The sequence below is a fragment of the Oryx dammah genome, unplaced genomic scaffold, assembly GCF_014754425.2.
Source record: "Oryx dammah isolate SB20612 unplaced genomic scaffold, SCBI_Odam_1.1 HiC_scaffold_8, whole genome shotgun sequence".
Taxonomy (NCBI): Eukaryota; Metazoa; Chordata; class Mammalia; order Artiodactyla; family Bovidae; genus Oryx; species Oryx dammah.
The window spans coordinates 22,425,636-22,452,598 of NW_024070192.1; the positions used below are offsets into that span (position 1 = coordinate 22,425,636).

Below are 26,963 nucleotides of genomic sequence, written 5' to 3' on the forward strand. Positions count from 1 at the left end.
CATAAAGGTAACACTACTGTAATCAAGGGGACGCTTTACTCTCTAATGGGGCCTCCTTGAAATAAACTGTGAATCTTTAATGCAATTATTCCCTTTCACTACCCCAACCACAATTTTACCTACCACTCTCATATCTTATCTCTTCTTTATAAGCAATTATACACTGTTTCTTTCTGCAGCCCCACTACCAGACTTCTCCAGTTCTCCCTTCTTTCCTTTATTTCCATTTCCTTCTCATATTGCTTCATTTTATATGAGAACTTTGGTCCCCTAACAGAAATTGCAAATACTAATTCAAGGCCAAACCTAGCAGCTCCTGAATTTATAAAAGGGATCAGACTCCTAAGTTTTCTCTAGCTCTCTAAATTCAGCCTCTTTTGTCCAGTGTCAAAAGCATTCAAAATTGCATTAGCCTTGGTGGAGAGGGTTATCCGTCCACAAGGTGATCCTAACCAAGGGTGTCCCTCATCAAACACAAGAGGGAGCCTTTCCATAGACAATCCATCAGAAAGGCTCCTAAAAGACAAGACACTTAGCTGGGCTCTTCACTTTGCTCTGCTACACTGTAGCCTTTTAAAGGTTTCTCCATGCTGCTTCCCTCAGGGGTGATTTTGGACTTGGATAAAATGTCCTTCACTCTTTTGGAACTATCAACATGATCTTCAAGTTACAACCATACCAGAGCACAACATCCCCAAAACCAACTATTTTCAGGTCCGAAGGAACTTATGTCTAAATGAGTTTATTTCATGGTTATACCTTCTCATTCCAGAGAACTACTGTGTGGCTGAGGGCTGCATACGGCTTTATTAACAACTACTCACTTCAGTTCAGTTCAGTTCAGTTCAGTCACTCAGTCATGTCCGACTCTTTGCGACCCCATGAATCGCAGCACACCAGGCCTCCCTGTCCATCACCAACTCCCGGAGTTCAATCAGACTCACATCCATCGAGTCAGTGATGCCATCCAGCCATCTCATCCTCTGTCGTCCCCTTCTCCTCCTGCCCCCAATCCCTCCTAGCATCAGAGTCTTTTCCAATGAGTCAACTCTTTGCATGAGGTGGCCAAAATACCCACTTAGAGAGTATTAAAGACTAACTGCGCATCTATCTCTTTCTTTCAGCCTTGGACTGCTAATTCTTGAGATAAGAGATATGAGAGCAATCCAGCGGTCAAGTGTTTTGGCAACCTAGTGACTAATCATCAGGGCATCAGAGCAATCCTCATATGCTCTCTCTCTCCTCTTCTCACCAAGCTTTACTTCCTAGAGACACCATCTGCAACTCAGCTATTAGCAAAAGCAAGTTTCAGTATATAAGGGAAGAGAATGAAGTGAAGGTTGACCAGTTAAAGAATCTCTTGTACTCCACAACATTAAGTACTGCAATAATTAAAAGCTCCTTTCATAGCCCTTAGCAATGTTATTTTGCTTTTTCTTTCACCTTTCACCCCATTAAGTTTGTCTCCTGAATTGCTTCTCACTACCCTTCAAAACTACAAAGCAGCAGTAATTCTAAATTCCTTGCAGGATTAAGCAATCAGTATCTCTGGCAGGACTAAAGCATGAGAATTGGGAAGTGAGTGGAGAAAAGAAATATAGGAAATGAAGTGGATGGACAGGAGATGGAGAGCTAGCTGCACGAGAGGTGTGGTAGAGTACCACCAGTGATTCCTTTAGGTGTCATACTTCCCCCACTGGCTTGGAGTAAACTCTCACTTGAGTTTATATAGGAACTATATAGGCTATATAGGAACACTAGAAATGCCACACCTGGACAGAAAAATTAAAGTGTCCAGGAATGCTCACCTTGCCTCTCAGGACAACCAGAAGACTTAGCAGTTCATTTCTCCTTTGGAATATTTGACTATTTACTTGCTTGAGGAACTCCCCACATCCATTTCCCATAGCCCTTCAGGATGACTAAGTTGTGAACAGAGAAGTAATTCAAAACCTTAAAAAAAAAAAAAGTCAAGCTACGGGGCAATCTTTAAGAACAACGAAAATCCCAGTTCAGCACAAAGAACTGTTAACTTACTTGAGGCATTAACCTTAGCACACAGTTAAGGATGCCTATCTTGGAAAAGACAGTGCCTAAGAAATTCAGGTACTGAACAGTATGGTTCCTACTTAGAAATAGCCTTGAGTGTGATGGAGAAAAAAGTCCAGCTTAGATAGGTCCTCAGCTTTCAGACCAAGAATTGAAGATGGTCATTGCTACAAAGTGGAAATATTCTCTATTAGGTTGAAGTTCACACTCCTAGTCATGAACTTGCAGTATAAAAAGACTGAAAACGAATTCCTTTTCTCTGGAGACTAACAAGAAACACAAGACTCCAGGAACTGGAACAATCTTGAGCTCTCCATTCTCCTTGGGTAAAGATATGACAGCCCACAGGCAAGGGAACATCATACTTAAACTGTGGGGATTCACAAATACACTGGCAATCCTCCTCATCACCAGTTTTTGAATTATATTTCTTCCTAATTTCCTTGTTCTGCTGTACTCCTTAATCTTGTGATTGCTTATTCCACACACAACTTCCTGATACCTATGTCCCCTCTTCTTGTCTCCTGATACTTTTTTTTCCTGTCCTGTCTACTTATGTCCTAACTAGCAGGACGGCAGCAGACATTACAAGGGAAAGTTTAGTCTTCTGTATCTTAAACCATGACAGAGAAGGGAAAGCAATTTTCTCCTCAGTTGGAGACAGGAAGTTTTGGAAATAACAGGAATTTTACCCCTATCAACAATTTTGACTTACTTCCTGGATTGGCAATGTATCAGGAAATCTCAACAGAGCTGGGAACACTAATCCATCCCCATGCTGACCCTACTCATGGTAACACAGGAACTGGTGTGGGGATGAGGGTCTCTGATTGGAGAGACTATTTTTTGGTCTAAACAGCCTCATACCAACTTCTTTTGATGACGGTTGAGCTCAAACCCACTTACCTCTCCTTTCAGAAGGAGTCAGGGTACATGAAGCTCAACTCTTTTGACGGCCTGGCACCATCATTACTTTTGTACAATGGTTTTCTACTTTAGAAAATCACATCTTATGGTTTCCCCCAATTCTTATTTTCTAGTTCCCAGTATAATGTTTTGAAGCACCTCTTCAAACCCTAAGAACTTCTTCTTCTGGTAGTCTATGAGTCTACAGAGATTCTGAGACAAAGCACCCCTAGGATAAAGTGGAGGAAAAATGCCCTTTATACATATAATTAGATCTGCTCAAAGGGTACAAATTAAGAAGTAAATGCAATGGAGCAAAAGTGGTATAGTAACAGGAAATATTTAATTTTCCAATCTCCACTTTCCATTTTTATAAACTGAAAGAAAAAATTTAATATATTACAAAATATCTGTACATAAACAAAGTAAACCCAATGGGAGGCAAAACAAAGAGAGAGAAAGGAATACAGTGTCAGTAACCTAATCAGGGAGAATGAGGTCGTGACTGACACTTTTCTGATGCAGCATTCTCTCTCAAAACCTGCTGGTAACCATTTTAGTACTGTAACTATATATGCATATTACACACACACACACACACACACACACACACACACACACCCCAAGTGGTTTGGGTGATGTCTATGGCAGAAGCTAAAAGAAGTCCTACTTACAAGTTTGTGCTAACTGCCCTGCTTTTAAACGTATAGATTTGATGTTTTCTTCAAATTCTTATCATTCCAATGGACAGCTGAAGAAGAAACTAAAGAAACTGGGTCAAGCAAATTTGTTTTCAAAACCACAAAAATGATCATGGTCAAACCAGTTTTGCCTCTCACTTGTGAACAGAGTCAGATTTCTCATCTGTTCAAAATAATGTGTTTCATGGACTTAATATCTCCCATGGTTCAATAATCAAAACCAAAACCACTTCTGAATATAATTAATTTGGTTTGTAATTTTCTAATACCCAAGTAGAAATTCTGCCAAACCTTTACTTCCATCACATTTATAGATAACATAGCTGAAAAATTAACAAATACCTTTTCTTCCTCCCCCCAAGATATTCCAGGATATTTGAGTTTCTTTGTCCCTTTGCCTTTAGAAATAGTCAAAATTGCCAAATCTTTTCTTTTTAAAGGTTAGACTCCCAAATTGGGGGTGGGGGTTGAAATGGGATCATACATACACACAAACACACACCACACACATACACACTCACCCTATTCCCTAATAGAAGGGATAGGGGAATGGAGACTTAAGTATATTATTTAGAATATTTGGCATAATTAAAAATAAGGGTTGGGGAGGGTAAAACATTATTGGTGACTGCTGATAACCAAAATACAATTAAAATATATAGAGATTTTATTTATATTTGATGGAAAACCAATTTTTCTCACTGGAAACTTTTGAAAGGATCCAGGCTTAAGTTCTCTAGTCAAAAATGGAAGAGTTGGGCCCAATGTCTTTAATTCAAATATTCTAAAATACAAAGGCCCATGTCTGAGGACTAAGAAGTCAACAGACAAAAGGTTCAGATGAACTTTAATGCAATTTACCAATAGCGTGTCAGTGAGCCTAGCAAATCTAACTGGACTCACCGGTTTAAAAAGCCATCAATGCCAAAATGGCTAGAAGTTTCTCTTTTTAATCAATGATTGGCCCTGAGGGCAAGGCCAGACCAAAACCCAGAGGATAATAAAGAAATACACACACCAGATATCTGCCTATTTCAGTAACAGGGGAAAATAGTCTTCATGTAAGTATCAGAAAAAGATTCTTCTTTCTTTACATTTTTTTTTTATTAACGCATCTCTCTCTCACAAGTATTGTTTATTTTTTAATATATGAACTTGGCATTGAAACATAAAACTTTACTTGAGTTCTGTAAACTCTTCTCCAAGATGCTGAAACACATTTTGCCTTTTCTTTGTAAAGGGGGGCTAACCTACATTTCACAAGCATCTAGGTCTGTGCAGATAATTTCTATAAATGTGTATGTTTTAAAAACACATTATATGCTGGTACTCACACACAACTGGAAGCCAGAATGAGAAACCTCCCAGGTTATCCCACCCTGAAAGTCTTCCCCTCTTTCATTTTCTGATAATAAAGCAAAATTCTTGCCATGAAGTTATAATTTAACCCCTTTTACCAAAACCAAATCTCTCTAGAGGAAAATCTTTAAAAGAATTGACAGGATATTCATGGTGATATGTGTGTATGTCAATACTGTTCTTTCTTATGGGATACTCTTTTAAAATTACTTTTTTTAAAAAAGGTCTCAGGTAGTGATATATCTTCAGAAAAATATTCACCATATACTAAGTTACATTTCCATGTATTCTCAGGATGTATTTTTTTTCCTCTTTGACAATATTACAATGCTCTGTTTCAAAGGGTTTTTTTTTACATAAAAAAATATGTGTAAACAGTATGCTAACTGATGTTACTAACCCTCCAGGTATGGAGGGATCATCTCTAACCCTACCTCAGCAGCAATGTCCTAGGCTGTTTGCATCTACAAATCAACTTCACCATCAGAACATGGTTTAAAAAAAAATTTTAGAATTGAAGATTTACAGAGAACAATATAGGAGTTTGAATTTCCTTTCCTTTATTTCAAAAAAAGTAAAGAATTATCCCAGGTTCTTGGGCATCTCAACAATTAATTTTTTTTCCAAACAAATGCCTCAAAAAGAGAGCAATAGAGAGAAAGAGAAAGTCTATAAAGATGGGATAAAAAAGGTAAAGAGATGGGATAAAGTCTACCTACTTGCCCAAGAATGCCACTTTCTACAACCTGCTTCATGTGCAGGGAGGGGGGTGAGGGCATGTCTTTTCTCAAAGTGGAGCAAACTATAAGAATAAGCAATTTATTTGGAAAAAAGGTATGTTCAAGATGCTCAATGGGTAAAAAAAAGAGTTCACTTGAAAGCAAAAATGTGAGATGGTGGAGAGGAAGGAAACATTTATTTAAACCAGCCAGTCACTCTGTTTCCCTTAAAGCAAAAGCCTAAGAGCAGCTCAAATTCTGTGAACACTATTCTCTTAAAAAAAAAAAAAAAAAGAAACCAAAAACCCTAAATTCAAAAGAAACCATTAAAAAAAAAAAAAAAAAAAAAACTTTAAGAACCTCTCCTGAGCCATCTCAAAACTGAAACTGTTTCCTTCTTCTGCTCAAGAAGTGCAGGAAATGAACTAATTAAACATTTACTTTTCAATTTAATGACCCTCTCCATATTCTCTACTTGTATTTACTAGGTAGAGTTGAAGTAAATATTCTGACTATATCCCATCCAGGAGAAACTGGTGCCAATATCACTATTTTATAAGTTGCTTGCTAGGAGCAAGTGAGCAAGGAATACAACAGATAGCTTTGCAATAGCCAAATACAGATGATTACCTCGCTCTGGCAAATTATTTCATTAAAGGTTCAGAGGACTGGATGGAAGAAATGGATAGGGAAGGGATCTTTCAGGACTCTGAAGTCTCTAGGTTAGTAAGGAACTCCTCTCCCTCTTCCCCCTCTTGGAGGGACTCTCGTAGGCCCCCGATACACTTTGCCATAAGCAGAAGACTGAGCTGAGGCCCCCCAGTTAAGGCTTGCTCCTGAGCTGCTGGTCCCAGTGGTTCCTGGCCCCAGCTCCCCATAGTTTTGCAATTTGGTCTCTGCATGTACCACAGAGTTGCTGCTTCCCTCAGCCTTCAGGAATGGTTGCCCGACCACTGAGTGTAATGCTAAGGGGACCCTGGCAAAACGGAGGTCCTGGTCCCCTGGGAACTGCACTGACCCTGTGCCCTGGTAACTGCTGGACTCCCCAAGGTGGCTCACAGAGCCCGAGAAGGTCCTGTTCTTCACCAGGGTCTGGGCCAAAGATTCTGTCAAGGCTGGACCAGAGTTGCGTTCATCAGTGTCAGTGGCACTGAACCCTGTTTCAGGCCCATCAGTGTTTCCGTAAGTCCTGTTAGGATGGGGTCGGGTGGAGTAATCCATTGATCTCAAGGCCTGGTGCTCATGTGGCAGGTGGCCAGGAGGCTCTGCTTCAGGCTGGGATAAAAGTTGCAGCAAGGCGGCTGTCACGGCTGGGTTCAACTCCTGGGGGGCGCTGGAAAGATCGCCTTCAACCAGAGGGGGTGGAGGTGGCGGCGGTGGAGGTCCGGGGGGCTCAGGGGGCCTCTTCTCTGGTGGAAGAATGTGAGGAGGACATGCTGTGGAAGGGTTACTTCTTTTAAACACCATCTTAAAAATCACATGTGATTATAAACACAAACACACACACACACACTCCCCAACATAAACAAATATCAATACAAGTAACCAAATATATATAAAGCAAAAAACCTTGGGATCAGGAAATCGCAATTTATAAATAAAATCAAGCGATTAAAAGTAAAACAGTTGCATTCTGGATCTAACAGCTGGTGTTAAAATCATGTATTTCAAATGATTGTTCTGATTTTTGTCTGAGATCTCCTCCATTTCCTTCCTTAAGGAACTGTTCTAATATGTAGGCTGTTGGTAGCCTCCCCACCCCTTTTTGCTGTTGGATCAAAACATTAATGAAAATAAAGTAAAAGGAAGATGAGAGGAACAATACATATGCTGTGGTCACATATCTAGGACATAATCTTGCTGTACAACAGGAAACTTCGTATGGACTTAGCTAACACATTTTACAGAATGTTTGATGATATCAGGTTAACACGTAAAATAAAGCTAGAAGAATATACAGGTGAGATGAAATTAGCAAAAACCTTTCATTACCATCATGTATACATATACACTTGCTTCTCCCAGTTTGAGCTCCTTCTCCCCATAATCACAGTCTGAGGAAAACCACCGTACTGTCATTCAGCTTCCTATGTTACAGTAATTATAAAAAGTCACTACAGCAATGTCATGCAGAATGGGCTGTTGATAAACCTTTGTTTATCTTGGAGACAGTGAGAAGAGTATTTAGAAATGTATTGAACTAATACTATACTCTGTCTTTCCAAAGGTCTTACTAGAACCATTCCCTAGACATTTTGTTACCCACAACTGGATTAATTTGCCTAACCATGGCAATCACTGTCTGATAATGAACTCCTGCCAAGGCAAGAGACTAGAAATGTAAAATGGTGTGAGTTTGAGGACACACAAAACCAAGTAGTCAGAAGCATGCCTTTAGAGTTGGGAGTTACCTTGCTGAAGAAAAAACTGTTTTGGGATATCTTTCAAATGACTGATTTTTCTGTTCCCTAATGAAGCATATTTTTAAATGTTCATATAATCAATTCTTTATTATGAGACAGTGATATAAAGTCATTACTCAGGCAAGCCAAAAGTAGTTTTTATAATTATAACAATTAGGTATTTTGGTAGCATATATACCACAATTATATTTTGCAAAAACAATCAGTAAAGTAAGCATACCCTTAGTGGGCAGATGAAAGTATTCTGAAAATACTACAAAATTGTTGAGCAGTGGGAGGATAAGGTCAGGTGCTATATGTAAATACAATTAGGGTGACCAAGAGTCCCAATTGCCTGAGACTAAAGAAGGTTCCCAGGTTTAAAACTTTGGTTTTAAAACCAGGACAGTACAAGGACAAGTTGATCATCCTATATACAGTACGCACTCAATTTTTTATTAACAGACTGGCTGGCTGACTAGATGGTAGAGAAAGCTAAATTAAAGGATGAAAAATTAGCTATAGAAAACTCACAACTTGAAAAGTAGACATCCAAAAACAGGAGAGCTAACTGGACTACAAATATCTATAGATTTCAGAGTTTTTCACTATCAACACTACACATCTCACTACATAAGAACATCACAGTACCAGTTATTTTAAAAAGTATTTTTGGTCTATACATGAAACGGAACACCATTTTTTTTTTTTTTAATACTAAGGGCAAACAACTTTAAAAATGCCTAACTGCAAAAATGGACAAAGCTAAACTTATATTCTTCCATCTATACTACATTTCATATTTAACCTTTGCCTTTTATACAAATAGTTTTAGTTGTATTTCAATAGAACTAATTCTTGAGCTCACATTCTTTCACATTTATGAGAGGACGAAAACTATTTCAAAACAGCAAAGGCAGACTGGTTGTAAAGAACTATTAAAGGCTAATAAAACATCTTAAGAATTAAAAATAAAGATCACATTTAAAAAAACATAGTTATAAGATTTAAAGTGTTAACAATATTGCCAACCCTTAACAGTCTGTACCAGTGGTGAGAGGAATCAATGAAATATACAAATAACTGAAAATTTCATTTTAGTAATTAGATTCAACCATAACCATTTCTCAACAAGTACAGAATAGCTAAGTGAAGTGAAGTCGCTCAGTCGTGTCCGACTCTTTGTGACCCCATGGACTGTAGCCTACCAGGCTTCTCCGTCCGTGGGATTTTCCAGGCAAGAATACTGGAGTGGGTTACCATTTCCTTCTCCACAGAATAGCTAAATAGTAGCCAAAGTGATAGATTTTTACTTTCTCTGGCTAACTCAGTCTGCCCTCTGGTGGAAGTGCTGATGAACAGCAAAGCAGCCACATAAGAGGTAGCAGGAGCAAGATAGAGGCACAGGAGAGTCACCAACTGGATAATCCGGAAGTGACCGGAATAATTAGGGATGGCATTTTTACTCTCCTCTGAAAAGTAAATCCAGTAATTTCTGGCCATGAGCTAGGCCTAAACTTTAGTTCATCTTCACCATTTGGCTGATAGCTTGTTGACTTAATTATTGGGTGAATTTCTTTCAATCACTATGCCACTTAACTTGAATAACTTCTTTCAGTTATTGATCATAATTTTTTTTTTTTTTGGTTGGTGAGGGGGTGGGTGGTGGTACAAGGGAGGAGAGTATGAGAGATGAGACAAAGAGACCTGCTTTAATTCTAGATTTGCTTTCTCTGTTATTCCACATCCCAGAGTCTCTTAAAAACTATTGGAATTGTTATGACAAAAGAGCAAAGTGAATTAAGAAACACATTAATTAAGAAAGTACAGGAATTCTAGTTCTGCCTCTGCCAATAATATGGTGCCAGTAGTGGGACCATAGATAGGTTTATTTAAATTCCCTAGATTGCAGTTTCCTTATCCACAAAGTAAAGAGGGTAATTTATTTATCTTTTTAAAAAAACTTTACATACAATAACTTATTTGATCCTGTACCAGTGGAAATAAGGCATATACTCTGCACCAACCGATTTGAAATGTGAATACAACACCCTAAAAATTGAAGGTTAGTGTACTCCAACAGCCCTTGTACATCTTCTCATTTCCCCAATTCATGGGGTCTTCATGGACAGCAAAAATTTCCAAGGAGTTGAAAACACTTACAAATAAGTAAAGATTTTAGAAATAAAGACTGTGAATCAGAATTGACTAGAAAATTTAAACTTCTTTTCCCTCTAATAAATTGCATGCTGTGCTTATGTAAGATCAAGTTATACATATTTCCTTTTTTCGATTTTTAAAAAATAATAATGTTCAGTTCCTAATCTGGGGTCCATTCACTTATCCTTCAGGAACACAGATTTAAATCATCTTTATATGCTATTTTTTGGAAAGGAAATGTATGGTGTTAATTACCTGCTTAGAAATCTTCTCAAATCATTCTTTGGGAGATTAACAATGATATTTTATTAGGGCTTTCTTGACTGTATGTTTCCAGGAACTCAGTACCTAGCATCCACTGTTCTAGAGTACAAGTGGCTATTTGTACAATCTGATAATGGTTTGCTTGGAAGGCAGATTTTCAAGTGCTAGTACTAGCTGACCACCACACACACAGTGGTTCAAGATGCATCACTAGCTACGGCTGTGGTTTTTTTGTGTGAGAACACAGGGACTTTACTTACCTACTTCCTAGGAAATGGAAAAACAATCAGTATACGAAAGGTGCTTTAAGAAGCTTTGAGACTTAAATAAGAGAAGTTGGGCAAGAAATACATCACTTGGTGCTATGTTCTTCTGTAGACTAAGTTACAGAAAAACTGAAACTGAGGCCACTGATGTGAAAAAGAAAACATTAGAGACTTTTAAGAGGATCAACAGCACCTGAGCTCAATGAGATTCATGACCGGTCTGTTTACCTGCTGCCTCCTCCTGTGGCATTGTGGGAGTTCTTCGGGGCCCCTGTGGCCCACTGTTCTTGTCACTGTTGCTTTCCTCCAGGTTGCCTGCTGGCTCCTGGGTTTTCATCAGTTGACTCAAAAGAACTGCCAACATATTCTGCATGTCAGCTGGTGTGCTTGAAGCTTCAGGGGTTGTCTGTTCTGCTGAAGGTGGGACCGCTGGGGCAGGGGCTATCTCCTTCAAAGATTCCTCTGGGGCTGTGGGCTCTGAGTCCTGCTGTTGGGAAGTGGCAGCCGTTAGGGCACTGATGGATTGGTTCAGGGCCTCCAGCTGCTGTTGCATCTCTGGGTTGGAGTGGATGTTAAGCAGCTGTGCCATTTGAGGAATGCTCAGGTCCGTTTGGCTCTGCAGCAGGTTCAGTAACACTGCCAATTCACTTTGATTCAACTGCTGTGTGATATCACCGAGGCCTGTGGAGAGACAGTGGAACCAATATAAGAGGATGAGGCGAGGCAAGGCAAGGACCTTTGCCATCTTCAACTGACAACAGCAACTTAGAATATCCAATGAATGAAGTTTCATTTTGAATGTCTCATTTTTCATGCCTCCAATTGTGACACATGTTACTCTTTATATTTTCACTTAAAAATACAGGGACTAATTAAAATATCTCTGCATTGTGAGTAAAAGTGACTTTATCTATATTCTTCAAGGTCAGTGATTTTCAGCCCTTACTGTACATTAGGAGAGATTTAAAATTCAGAAGCCTTAGGTCCTATCCCTAGAAATCTGGCAATTGTTCAGAGGTGTTTATGTTTAAAGCTTTTTAGGTGATTATAATGTGTAGCCAGTGTTGAAAGCCACTGTTTTAAATAGACAATGAAGGAAAAGTGAGCCAAGGAAGGAAGTTGTAATTCAGAAAAAACAGTTGTACCACAGGAGAGCTACTTTGTTGTTTATAAAAATTCATTATTACACAGTTTTGGATATATTTAGATCAAATAACAGTCCACAGAACTAACTACATTTAGCGACTGTGATTTAACATGATTAAATTCTAAGGTCTTATCAAATCTAACACAGACAGGGCTCTAATTATATGTTAGTGAACCACAGGTAAACTAATCTTTAAATTCAGCTTACCTAATTCACTAATTTATGCCACACACTGAATTGAGATATTAGTTTTCAGGATAGGGAAATAATCTATTTTAAGTTTTCTAGACCACATGTACAATACTGGGCTTATCTCCCTTTCCCCTTACATAATGAGGATACTAATTTTTCAGTGGCTAAAAACTGAAACACACACACAGATACAAATCCTTACACTTGACCTTCAAAATCTGCCAAGTGCTTAATAAAAGCACAAAGGCTCCTTCCCAGCACTGACCTATTGCATCCCCAGCCCCAGGTTCCACCTTGCCAGGAGCAGGCTGAGGTGGTGCTGGGCTGCTGTTCTTTACAGGCTCAGCACTTGTCCCTGAGATAGTTTCTTTTCGAGAGGCTTTGGGTGGAGGTGGCTCTTCTACCAAAACACCACTTTGTCGCTGCCGTCGCCGTTTCTTACTCCATAATTCATGGCAATCCTGCCAGTGGGGGAGGCTGGAAAAAGACAAAAGGGGAAATGTGTGTGGGAATGTGCACTACTGAGTGAATGGAGGAACAAGAAATTAAAATGGGAAGGCAAAGAGCAAGGGGAAATGGAAAGGATAAAGAAAATATAAAAATAACCAGAAAAATTAGTAAACAGCAGCAGCGTAAATAGAATCATGGCATATGGTAGTCTGAGGAACTAAAGATCCAAATGCCCAAAGGATTTCTTTCTACAGTGAGAAATGAAGATCTTGCTAATAACAGAGACACACCTGCTCTATAAAAATGTCCATATTCCAGTCAAATGATTAAGTTTTATAATTGTTTGTGCTTAGCATAACAAAAATTAAGGAGACTTTTTTTTTTCTTGGTCAAATTTTAATAGGGAATAAACAGAACAAAGGTGACTGCCTTCTTAATATTTACAAAAAGCCCAGGCAAGGCAGTAATTTAAATCTTGGAACCACATGAGCACATGTAATTAAACCATCTTTGTGTAAAATCAGTTTATGTGTTACTCAGTCTCTAAGGACCAAAAAACTGGTTCTTTTTCTTTCTGCCCACTGAATTTCTATGACCAAATATTTTCATTTGTGAGGTTTAATACATTTCTGGACTTTCCAATACTCAATAAATTCCAGTAAGTTAAATCTTACCACAACACAGATTACCACAGCCAAAATTTCCAATTTTTGCTAAAAAGCTTACATACTTCAGCCACATTCAATGCATCAAAATTCAAACACAATAAATGAATTAGGACATTTCTTTGGATTATCAGATTTGTAGTTATTACCTGTTCATATACTAACATCTCATACATTTAAGATACAGTGTTCCTATAAGAAAAAAATGCCCGTAAACTCTGAGGTGAAAGTTATAATGCTGTCAGTGAAAGTCCAAAGGTTTCTATCAGAATGTGAGATGGGGAGTGTAGAACCTCTGAGGATCCCATATAATAGAGAAAATTAATAAAATTCTGATAGAAGAAAGACACATTCAGAGACCATGTTTTCTATATAAAAATTCAGGACATATGGCCTGATAGATAGACACACGACTGGTTCGATCCCTGGTCAGAAAACTAGATCTCACATGCCACAACCAGGAGTTCTCATGCCACAACTAAAGATCCCACATGCCACAACTAAGACCTGGTGCAGCCAAACAAATAAATATTTAAAAAAATAAATACATAAAATTAGGACTGTTCTTGCACATACGGGATAACATGATCATTGCAGATATAAGGAATTTAAAAAGATGAAATGTTTAAAAACCTCTCTATTTGGTTGGCCACTGCAGCTTCTTTTTTTAAAAATCTATTATTTTTAGTTTCTCAGGTTTAGAGTCACTATAAGGCCACTAGCACTTACTCTGGAGGATCCATTTTGCTGAGCTCAACATCTTTAAGGAAATCACTCTGTAGAGTCTGTTCAGCTGTACAACGTTTGCTAGGATCTAACGTCAGCATGTGGTCGAGTAAATCAAGTGCTGCTGAAGGAATGCTGTGGAAAGGAAGAGCAAAAGAACAAGTTCACAATGACTCCAGTTCTTAAGCCTGTAACTTAATGCCAAAGGTCTCTAAATTTCCAACTCCATGTAAAAACCATGGGAAGGGAGTTGGAACCTGGCTAAACAAGAAAGCAGATTTGCTTCCACACAGGATTCAAGAAATGCAATAGTACCACAGGTAGAAAACATGAAGCCTTGAATGCAAGACTATGATGAAACTCATAATGCTCAAAAATAAAATGTTTTCCTACAGTGCGTTGGCATAATAAACTGGGATAGTACTAATTCCCCAGGACAGGAAAAAGCTAAGTCCAAACAACAGCCAAACACATAAACAAATAGATGTACATATTTGTCAAACTCACAAAGAGAATTCTTCTCGTAGGCGCCTTCTATATTGCTTCTTCGGTTTCATCGTATTGAAGTAGGGCAGCTTGATAACATCAGGCCACACAGCTGGACAAGGGCTACCACAGAGTCGACTGAAAACAAAGCAAAAAGCAAGAACAAGGAAGTGAGTGAGCATTATAAATTTTAGCGATTCTAGAAGCAGAAATGATTACCTGCTCAGGTATGGGGGCTTTCGGCTTATTAAACTAAAAGGCATGCAGAGAGGTAAAACCTGACCTCACTGCTTTAAGGACAGAGGAGTTGGTTAAAAAATAGTAATGAGAAAATACTGGCACAATAGTCTAAAATGATTCACATATTTGGCTTTGTAAAACATGTTCTTAATGTCCCACATAGATTTTCATTACCAGTTTTGTTCTGTTCAGTTAGCATTAATTTCAAAGAGCTGAACTGGTCCTATAACGTCCTTGTTGAACTAGAAGAGGAGAGCTTAAGACTGGAATTCTGATGGAAAACTGAGTTTACTGCATAACACATAATGGGTTAAACACCACCTTTTAAAAAAAGTGTATATTAGCTTGTCATATTCTTCCCTTTAATCTTATTGCAAAACAAAAAACAAAATTCAAATTCCATCCCAATCCCAGACCTTACCCAAACCTTCTATTAAAGGCTCTCTTTTATAACTATCTGTTTACATGATGCATCACTTACTAAACTCTGAGTTCTTTGAAGGCAGGGACCTATTTCTGAATCCTAAAGTTAAACAGTGATAGGAATTTGTTAGAGAATAGGCTCAATGAATGTTTGCCGAATAAAGTCGATCTTAATCTAACCTAAGTAAGAATAAACAACTACTCTGAAAACAGCATGCTTTTACATGAAGAACTAATAAAAACTATGCAAATTAAGTAACTGAAATACACTTACTTATATATATATTAGTATGTGTGTGTATATATATATACACACATATATATATACATACACACATACATACACACTTTTTGTATACAGCCCATGACAAAATATATGGTAAACCTGACTGAAGAGAAACTTACTTGGACATAAGGAGCATAAAATCATTTAGTAGAATGAATGAAAAGTATTAGAAATTAGAGGATGAGATTACTGATCAACCTTGGGCACTCAGAGCACATACACAGCTATACCTTATCAGTTCTAGCTGAGCCAGTTCCAGATTGGCTTGAAAAATAGGCTTCTTTGTGAATAGTTCCCCAAGAATGCATCTAGAAAGAATAAAATTGAGAGGTCAGAAGAGAAATCCCTGGAACTTATTTAAAGTGTATTTCAATAAACTTTTATAGTGTATCAGGTTGCATCTAATATAATAAAAAAGCCCAAAACTAAGGGCCTGACTTTCATAAAAGAAAATACTTCTTATGGTGAAAATAATATTAAAGATTAAGATTTGCTGGTAGATCAAATTTTTGCCACCTATAAAAGACAGTCTATAAGCAGAAACAAGAAGTCAAGGGACTTTCCTGGTAGTCCAGTGGTTAAGACTCTGTGCTTCCAATGCAGGGGGAATGTGCTTAATCCCTGGTGGGGGAACTAAGATCCTACGTGTCACATAGTGTGGCAAAAAAATAAAGAAAAAAGGAGTCAAGAGTCCTTTTCTACCAATTCCACTGTAAATTTAAGGAAATAGCTAAACACTAAAAAACTCCTGACTTCAATTTTACAAAGATGCTGAGCAATTCCAGTAAGAATATTAGCCTTTTTCTTCATCTGCTCTGCAGAATGGGCACTATATACAGCCCTCTTGACATTATATTTGTAAAGTTCATTGTCATCAGTTAGAATCAGTTTCAACAGGACTTTCAAATATATTATGCTTAAAGTCTTTCACCATTTTGAAAAGGCCTTACAAAACTATATTGACATATTTACACAGTCTCCAAGTATCTCTCAATAAATTAAAATTATAAAAGGAAAACTAGTAACTATTTAGTAGTGAAGGAAACAACACCTTAGCTAAGTGACCAAAGTAACATCCCCAGAAAAAGGTAAGCAGGGTTCATGTGAGTACAAATGTAATACCTTAAAAAGAACACTTCTGAAATATGAAAGAATGAAATTCTACCATCTGCAACATGGATGGACCTAGAGGGTATTATGCTTAAGTGAAATAATTCAGACAAATACAGTATATTACCATTTATATGTATAATCTAAAAAATAAAACGAATGAAAGAATGTAACAAAGCAGAAACAAACTCACAGATATAGGGAAAAAACTAATGATTCCCAGTGGGGAGAAGGAACTGGAAAAGAGCAATCTAGGGGTAGGGGACTATGTATAAAATAAATAAGCTACAAGGACAGGAATACAGTCAATATTTTACAGTAACTTGAAATGGAATATAATCTACAAAAATTCTGAATCATTATGTTGTATACCTGAAACTAATATTTTAAATTAACAAAACTTAAAATTTCAGCCAAAATCAAAACCGAAAAAAAGCCAAGTAACTGTTCCAGATTAAGAATGAAAACTAAATGTAATATGTGCTACTAAACTGGATCCTCTATTACATGAGATATTGTTGCCAGGACCTTATGAGCGTACTGACAAAATTAGTGTGTGAATATACAGAACTACTGGAGAAGGAAATGGCAACCCATTACAGTGTTCTTCCCTGGGAAATACCAAGGACAGAGGAGCCTGGCGGGCTACAGTCTGTGGGGTCACAAGAGTTAGACATGATTTAGCAACTACACCACCACCACTACCATATAAAATTACTTTCAAATGGTTCTGGAAAAAAGATATATATATAGTACACATATACAAACATACATTTTATTCTATGAATATACTGTATATTACATATAAGTACATATATATATTATATATACATACAACACACACACATATATGTGTATAAAATATATGAATATAAAAGAAATGTAGGGCTTCCCTGGTGGCCCAGTGGCAAAAAAAATCTGCCTGCTGATCAACGCAGGAGACACAGGTTCAATTTCTGATCTGAGAAGATCCCACATGCTGCAGAGCAACTAAGCCCTTGCACCACAATCACTGACACTGTGCTCTAGAGTCTGGGAGCCGCAAGTACTGAGGCCCATGCATCTAGAGACCATGCTCTGCAACAAGAGAAACCACCACAATGAGAAGCCTGAGCACTGCAACTAGAGACTAGCCCCCGCTAGTCACAACTAGAGAAAAGCCCATGCACCAAGAAGTCCCAGCACAGCCAAAAATAAATAAATAAAATTATTTAAAGAAGGAAATGTGGCAAGTTAAAAATCAGTAAAACTAACATAAATAATCTTAAAATAATTATGTTGAGTAAAAGCTGCCAATGTGAAAAAAGAACATGTACATTATGCTTCTGTTTACCACAAAATTCTAGAAATATAAAGCAATCTAAAGAGCGAGCAGAAGAGTGGGTGTGGGGAATGGGATGATGTGGACAGTAAAGAGGGACTACAAAGGAACACATGGATAATTTTGCAGCACATTACTTTGGTTGTGGTGATGATTTTACCAATGTCAAAACTTAAATTATACACGTTAAATATATGCAGTTTACATCAACACTCTATACTTTTTTATACCTGAAATATTTTTTTCAAAATGTGAGGAAAGAAAAAAAAAAAAAAGGACAACAAATCTCTTTTCTGGCCTGTGTTCTGAAATGAGATTTATTTACAAATACTCCTGAAACCAGTGTTTACAGTCAGCCCTCCATATCTGTAGGTACCATATCCACAGATTAAACCAACCATGAACTGAAAATATTCAGAAAATAAATTCCAGAAAGTTTCAAAAAATCAAAACTTAAATTTGCCACGCTGGCAACTATTGGAGCATTTACAGTGTTTAGGTATTATAAGTAATCAGAGATTATTGAAAATATAGTGGAGGTATGTGGGAGAGTGTGTGTAGGTTATATGTAAACATTACACTATTTAATATAACACACTTGAGCATCCCAGGATTTTGCGTGCAGGGGGTCCTAGAACCAACCCTGCTGTGGGCATGGAAGGACGACTATAATACAGTTTAACTTTGAAATTCTTTAGCTTGACAAAATTTGAGAAAGCAAACAAATGTAGCTTTTAAAGTTATCAGCAACTTTCTTTTAGCATCTGTTAACCTCAAATTCTTACTTCCAATAGTCTCTCAAACCTTATCCAGAGAAAGAAAAGCGTAAGCAAAATTTGTTTCTAATATTAACTGCCAAATCAAATTCCAAATACAGTGTTATCACAACAGGTAGAATAAAACACAGAAAGAACAACCCTGCTGAGTTTACAGACTCTAGGTACAATGTGTTGTACTAGTCTGTGTGGTTTCTCCCTTGATTTTCATCCTGAACTGCTCTGCTCCATCAATTAATTCTGCCAAGAACATCCCACAAAAACATCTTCAGAGAGACTACCATGATCACCAAAGTATTAAGTGCACATCAAAAGTCAAGCAAAATCTCAGTTCAATGAGTCACTGAGCTTTTAAAGAAAGCATAATTTTCTACAATTTTAATTTTCAACTGTGTTTTTGTGTTTTCAGTTTCTAGTCCTTCAGTGAGGAAGACATTGTTATGTAATCAACACTTGGCTACTGCATTGAGGTGGTAGATTGCACAGAAATAATACCAACAGAGCTATGAACTTTCCCCGTGCATCTTAATGGGGCGTTAACTTTACAGCCTAGCTGTGACAATTTAAAAGCTAATACTGTTAAAGCAAATAGTCCAGAACACAAACACACTCAGCTTGAGTCAGTAAAATTTAACTAAAGCTTCATTTGAGTTGGGTAGGCTACTACAGATATTAAGCTCTTTCTCCATCACCCTTTTCAATTTTGAAATAAAAGCCCCGTAGTTCTCCTTTGAAAGAATGACATTAATAGAGGAGAGAAAGGATGGAAAAAAGTGATATGCTCCCTGTTTAGTATATGTGTCAGAATCCTAAAGTATGGAGGTCAAGGTCAATGTGCATAAATAATACAGCTTAAGAAACAACTAACATGACCCATTTAAAATGTCTATGCCCCTAACATACAAACTGTGGTCTCTAAATATAATTTTCTACTAAAAAGACACCTTAAGAGAAATGGCCAATTCCAGGTCTGTGGCAGGAAATGAACTAGATGAGACTAGAACCAGAAAGCAATAGAGGCTATCAATTCCACTATGGTTGAGTCAAAAGGTCCCAAGAATTAACCTGAATAAACTCCCAATGACTGAAGTCTGGACAGTTTGAAGAGGAATAAGGATGATAACTCTAATGAATTAAATATGTTTAAATCCATGAGTTCATAATGACACTAAAAACCAAACCCCAAACAACGTCTTCTTTGGTCATCTTTGGAGGATAACAGTAAGGTACCTTATTATTTTGAAAACTGGTAAATAAAATGAAAGATTTAAACCGTTAATAAAACCCTTTAAAAAACTTCTTTTTGGCCCCATCCAGGTGGAATTTCAGCTCCCCAACTAGGGGCTGAACCCATGCTCTCACCAGTGAAAATGTGTAGTCTTAACCACTGGACTGCCAGGTAACTTCCTAATTAAGCCTTTTCAATATCATTTGTACCCAAGGTTAGCCAAATAGATAACCTTTCTTTATTCCAAGAAAGAATGAAATGATTAGAATATCATACCACAAAAATCCCAAATGAATTGATGGATGCAGACCACTAATAGCTAACAATACTTCCAAACGAGACAATTACATATTATTACATAAAGTGGTGTGTGTATATGTAACTCCACTCCAACAGGGATGAATATTTTATTAGACATTGTTTAGAAGTGCCTGTGTAAGAGGATAATAAAAGTTGACTAATTTGCAATGGATTTTTTTAAATTGTTTTTAAATTTTCTACAGATAATGCACCCAGTTATTGCCTGTATGTACTCTGGACAAGAGGCTCCCACTGCTTCCTACCCCCAACTAGGATATACAAGTAACTATGTGATCTGTCAGAAGTACATAAAACCACTGGTAAAATAGTTTCAGGGTCAGTGGGTATTGGGAATCAGACCTGAACTCACCTACAATTTATAGGAAATAAAAATAGAGAACTATGCAAAAAAAATCACCACGAAGATGCAATAATCAGCAAAGTCTAGATGGTGAGAAACTCTATAGGACAAGTAAACCAATTTCTTCTAAAAAAATATATATATATATAAGGAGGGGGGACCTAAGAGAGATGGAGGGGAAATCTATAATTAAAAGATGAGATATCAACTGCAGTCTATGAATCTTATTTGAAACTGTGTGTCTGATATTAAGAAATATTTCACAGATTTCTTTGAACTCTGGCTAAAAGTTGATCCCTATCCTTTTGAACTTAAAGAAGAGCTGCAAAAAAATGAATGGAGAGATAAAACACGATACAAGTTCATCAGTATGTGAGTTACAAACAAAAAAAAGATGAAAGGAATCTTACCCACAGCTCCAAACATCTATCGCTGGTGTATAACGCTCCTCTCCCAGCAGAAGTTCTGGAGGTCGGTACCACAGAGTAATAACTTTGTTTGTATAAGGACGGCTGAAAAGTAAAATACAACCATGACATAAATTTATAATGGTTTCTGATGAAAAATACTTATATAATTAAATGCAAATTAAAACAGCTGTCAATTGGAGATGGGATCATCAAAACAGCTCCATAGCAACCTAACAGTTCAAAAGTAAACTGGACAGAAGATGATGAAGAAATAACTTCCATTCCAATTTGGGTTGATTTATTTCAGTCTAAAGCAGGTTCAAAAATTCAGAAAAAATTAAGTGTCTAAAATCTAGGTGGTAACACATTTAGAAAATTATGGAACTCTTCAGTTACTGCAATTTACAGAATACTAGCATATCCAAGAATAAAAAGGACTTTTTCCTATTTCCCATATGTAATTTTGATGAATGACTCACCTCTCTTCAGAATTATAGAGCCGAGCAAGTCCAAAATCTGCTAGTTTGATCTGACCACTGTAAAACAAAAATAATTATTTTCATAAGTAACAACAGGAGCTTCCAAATTACACTTAAAAAGTCAAGTGCTGGAACTTCCCTGACTTCGGTTAAGACTCGGAGTTTCTGCTTCAGGGGGCACAGGTTCAATTCCTGATCAGGGAACTAAGATCCCACATGCAACAAGATGAGACCAAAAATATAAAAGTTAAGTGCTAATTTAGGAATTAAAGGAATTACAAAAATGAATTTTAACCTTTTAGTTCTGCTCTTAATGGTAACTCTCCCAGATTAAGTTTCTTTGACCACACCACTCCGGAAAGCCTAAAGGAGGTTTTTTTTAGACTACTATTATGTTTTTGGATTTGATTCCTTAACTAAATATTTCTTTTATTTCTTGGCAACAAAAGTGACTAGAACCTGCTTAGATTAAACAATTATGGCTGGGAAAAAATTAAATGGGCTATTTCAGATTAAGGGAGATTTATGAGGCCTAACAACTAAATCCAATTCATAATCCCTGACTGATTTTGGTTTGAACAAATTAGCTCCACAAAAGACTATTTTTTTATTCTGGCCACGCCATGGGGCTTGCTGGATCTTAGTTCCCCAACCAGGGATTGAATCTGGGCAACAACAGCAAAAGTGCCAAGTCCTAACCACTGGACTTCCAGGAAATCCCTACAAAAGATATTTTTGACATAACTGAAAAAATATAAAATATGGACTGTTAGAAAATAATATATAATAATTTTGTCAGAGATTTAGAGTCAAACACACTGATGTAATTTACTTTAAAATAAGTATGGCAGAAAAATAAGGGAGCAACTACACCAAAATGTTAATTGTTATATAATGTTAATGTTAAAGAGACCACATCCATGTTTCACTCTGCTAAATATCCTTCCTTTGACATTGAATCAAGTAATATTTTAATAAAATGCAACACAAAATTCTGGGAAACTATTTAAACCATAATTAACTATTGGATTAAGCATACCTATCTCAATTTTTGTATACAGTTTGTGTTACCTCTTGGGGAATGAAAAGCCAGTTGACTTTTTTTTAAAGGACTGGGGATATCTCGGGTGTTTGATAGCTCAGATCTAGCAGAAAAATGAGACAGAAGAGGGGGGAAAAGGCTATTCTATGAGGTGCTCCTCAAAATCTGAGCAATAGGACAAAATATTAAAGCCAGGTAACTACTAGCAACAAAATTTTACATTAAATCAACTCAACATTCCTAGAAAAGATTATGGGCACCTTACCCACTTGTCCCATATCTCATCACATTTTAATTTCAATTTATAAGCAATTTTTGAGAAAAGCAAAAAGGAAAGAAATAGCTGTCTTGAGTCCTATATTGAGACAAAAAGTGTTCCTCAAATTCCTTGGCATCCTTACTTTGACCCCAAGACTCAAGGTAAGTTCTACTATGGTATGACTTAAAAGTTAAAATGGCAATAGAGGCACTATCTCGGTGATCCAGTGGTTTAAGAATCAGCCTGCCAATGCAGGGAACACGGGTTTAATACTTGCTCTGGGATGATTCCATTTGCAGCAGAGCAACTAAGCCTGTGCACCACCACTACTAAGCCCACACTCCGCAACCAGAGAAGCCACCACAGTGAGAAGCCTGCACAGCGCAGCTAGATAGTAGCCACTGCACACTGCAACTAGAGAAAGTCCAGGTGTAGCAACAAAGACCCAGTACAGCTAAATAAATGAATAAAATCAACAATTAATTAAACGTAAATAAATAAAAAATTTAAAAAGATGGTGGAAATGATAAAATGTATTAAAAAAAAAAAGCAATAGATATATGGCGATGGAAAATTAGGCTAGACCTAAATATTACCAGAACCTAGTTTATTTCCTAATCCATCCCCACACCCTCTTATTCTCAGTAGATAACCTTCTTCACTGGAAACAGATGTCATCTGTTAGGTGGGAGCTATTTAACATTGTTTTACCTATACTTATTTACACCTCTAACCTTGCTTTCTCCTTTTCCTTCAGTTACAGAAAAAATGTGTCAATCTCTTTTCCTGTTCAAGAATAATCCATACTACCACCTCTGGCTTTGATGCCATCTCCTCTAGAATCTCATTCCTTTAAATTACTTTGGTTCTTTCCTGAATCATCAACTTTCCCCTCTTTATTGACTTTCATTTTCCTTAGCATTTAAATATGCTCAAAGCTCTGCATCCTTAATAAAAAATTAACAAAAACAATTAAAGTCACAACTACAATCACCTCCCCATTAATTATGCTACCCACCCACTTGCCCCACACTTTCACCACTGACCTTTTTTATTTTCAGATTCTCTTCTTGGGTCCTAAAACCTATTTACATCACCTGACATCTATAACCACTCATTTCTTAAACCTGCTTATTTTGCATTCATGATATTTCCTTATTTTCTTCTGATCTATCTGACCAGTTTCTCAGGTTTCATCTTCTCATATCTTTTCTATGCTTGGTAACTCCTGAATCTACACTGCTAGTTTGAAACTCGCATGTGATCATATGTCTACTTGGTATCACTACCCTGGATATATTATAGTACCCTGGATATATTATAGTACCCTGAATATATTATAGTATGGGGTTTCCCCTTTCACCTCACGCATCCTATTCTTCCTGTATTCCCTATATTGACCACTGTGCCGCCCATCTAGATAGTTTCTCAAGTGAGAAATCTGTGAGTACACTGATTGATTCCCCACCATTCACTCTCTCAAGTCTACTGATCTACCAAGTCCATGCTGTCCATCCTCTACTAGCAATGCCTTGGTTAGTTTAAGTTCAGACCATTTCTTATGACGTTTTTAATAAGTCTGTGTGCCCCCAGTCCACACCCTATATAGTGACCATTCAGTGACTTTTCTAAAGCAGAAGACTAATTGGTCTCTCTTATATCTAAAATAATTTGGTTTCATTTATAGTTGTGTAATTAAGATAAACATCACGAAGCCCAACCCCCCTCTCCTCCCTCTCTCATCAACTGTTTTCCCTCCTTCATCCAGCTGAGGACTCCTCTCTCTACGCCATCTCACTCAAAAGTCTCTGTGTAGACACTAAATGGGCAAGAGCAGAGGCTGGTTGGATCAGACTACACTATGAGACTCCTGCAGCCTGCTTAGAAAACTGAAAAGAAAATTCACTTTAGTCTAGAAGCTCACCAGCTTCCTGAACTCGGGAAGTCGGGGACAGAGAGGGGCTGGACCCACCAGAATGGACACCAAGCAGGACTGCAATTATTTCCTGGCCTGACACATCCCCCAACAGAAGAGCAAAAGAACTAGAAGAAAGTATATTAAAATTATAGTCCAGAAAACTGAAAGATGATAACCATCATCATTAAAGTTTTTGATGCATTATTACTGTATATATACCTGGTTTTTAAGTGCAGCTTTAATAAGAATTTTGGTGGGTCACAGATATAGTGATAGAAAGGAATCTTTTAATATCACATTTTATCTCATAAAGGTATTTAAGTATAAATAATAGTTTTACAGTAATTTGGGCAATTAATGAAATGCATTAATTATATAATTTGAAAACAAAAAATTAACCAGCACCTCTTAATGGCTGTCTCTTATAAATAAAATTTAAATTGGCTCCTTGCAACTGTCCAGCTTCATCTCGCCATTATGTGTTTCACTCTTCTTGCCCTAGCAATACTGACTCCTTTTTCAGTTTTTCAAACATGCTATGTTATTTTCACATTTATGTGCTTTTGTAAATTTTGTGAATTTGTAAATTCAATCTCTTTTGCCTAGAAATGTAACCCTCTGTTGTCATTCTTTCTGGTAAATTCCTGTTCATTCCTTGAAATCACATCTTCCCAGATGCTCCCAAATCTGGGGGTCACATCTGGGGGAGTTTAATAAATGTTTACAGAAATAAGCAATTTATTTGTTCAGCTTCCCTACTAAATGCAACTCTCCAGGGACCAACCATCCAACATGGGACTTTAGGTGCTAAAACCAGGACAGTTCTGGGCAACCCTGAAGAGTTGGCTACCCAACTCCACAAAGATAGGAAACATGTCATAGTCATTCTATATTTCCATCTATTAATAGATAATGTTTGTTAAACAGAACTGAACAGAAATATTTAATACAAAGGGTGCATCAGACAAGTTCAGTTCAGTTCAGTCGCTCAGTTGTGTACGACTCTGCGACCCCAGGAACTGCAGCACACTAGGCCTCCCGGTCCATCACCAACTCCCAGAGTTTACCCAAACTCATGTCCATTGAGTCAGTGATGCCATCCAACCATCTCATCCTCTGTCGTCCCCTTCTCCTCCTGCCCTCAATCTTTCCCAGCATCAGGGTCTTTTCATAGGAGTCAGCTCTTCGCATCAGGTGGCCCAAGTACTGGAGTTACAGCTTCAACATCAGTCCTTCCAATGAAAACCCAGGACTGATCTCCTTTAGGATGGATTGGCTGGATCTCCTTGCATCAGACAAAGATGGTTATAAACAGCCTAATTACCTACAGAACCAACACTGGCTTTATTTCAATGGTTCCAGACTTGCTTTTTATTCCTCAATATGTAGGGCTATTACTCAAGGCTACTGTGAGTAACAAAGGATATCACCAATTCACTTTAAGCAAATAGCCAAAGAGGAAGGAAGCAGATGATAAAAACTTCTGAAGGATTAACACTGTTCTTTACCAAATTCCTGTCTATACTATTAAAACCCAGGAGTAAGCGCTGGCAGTGGAGGAGAAGGGGATGACAGAGGATGAGATGGTGGGATGGCATCACCGACTCTATGGACATGAGTTTGGGTGAACTCTGGGAGTTGGTGACAGACAGGGAAGCCTGGCGTGCTGCAATTCATGGGGTTGCAAAGAGTCAGACATGACTGAGCAACTGAACTGAAGTGCTGGCAGAAAGGTCAGTCCCTAAATACATCTGTATTTACTCTGAAATCTGATAACTAAGAAAGTCTCAAAAGCAGCTATAAGAGCAGGTTTCTCTCAATGAAATAAAGGAGAATTTCTTTAACTCAATGTGTGTGGGAATTTGCCTAGGACCACAAAAGTATTACTAACTATGGCAAAAGCTCTCTGAATATTCCTGTAGGATGTGAGTGATTCTCTAAAATGTTTCCATTTAAAAAAACCTTTACAAATAAAATTTAAAATACCTTTATAATCCTATCTCCTTTAGCTCGTTACCAAGACTGAGTCTGAGACTCTGCTGATAAAAGTATCCCATCACAAGTTGTTCCTAAGGTACAGACATCAGATGTACATAAACACAAACACTGCATTATTGGGTCTATCTATAACTCTTTAATTAATTAGCTGAAACTAAGGGTGTCATGGACGGAGGAACCTGGTAAGCTGTAGTCCATGGGGTTGCTAAGAGTCGGACACGACTGAGCGACTTCACTTTGACTTTTCACTTTCATGCATTGGAGAAGGAAACGGCAACCCACTCCAGTATTCTTGCCTAGAGAATCCCAGGGATGGGGGA

The 26,963-nt window shown here is 37.5% G+C and overlaps 1 protein-coding gene across 6 annotated transcripts in view; it reads right to left on the bottom strand.

Moving 5' to 3' along the window:
- CDK12 (cyclin dependent kinase 12) overlaps nucleotides 1-26,963 on the bottom strand; it is a 65,251-nt gene that overhangs the window by 18,616 nt on the left and 19,672 nt on the right. For 2 of the 6 annotated variants that reach the window (XR_005721822.1, XR_005721823.1), the window contains exons 7-13: nucleotides 21,427-21,483; nucleotides 20,948-21,049; nucleotides 15,672-15,749; nucleotides 14,514-14,630; nucleotides 14,010-14,141; nucleotides 12,431-12,642; nucleotides 11,055-11,507 (exon numbers count right to left, since the gene is read on the bottom strand). Coding sequence is in view for 4 of the 6 variants with exons in the window: in XM_040245490.1 (XP_040101424.1) it covers nucleotides 6,458-7,170; nucleotides 11,055-11,507; nucleotides 12,431-12,642; nucleotides 14,010-14,141; nucleotides 14,514-14,630; nucleotides 15,672-15,749; nucleotides 20,948-21,049; nucleotides 21,427-21,483 (1,864 nt within the window). In the remaining 2 variants the exon portion in view is untranslated. Of the gene's footprint in view, nucleotides 1-4,593; nucleotides 7,171-11,054; nucleotides 11,508-12,430; nucleotides 12,643-14,009; nucleotides 14,142-14,513; nucleotides 14,631-15,671; nucleotides 15,750-20,947; nucleotides 21,050-21,426; nucleotides 21,484-26,963 lie in introns of those variants that run through there. The other 4 variants (XM_040245494.1, XM_040245490.1, XM_040245492.1 and 1 more) reach the window with 4 other exon arrangements.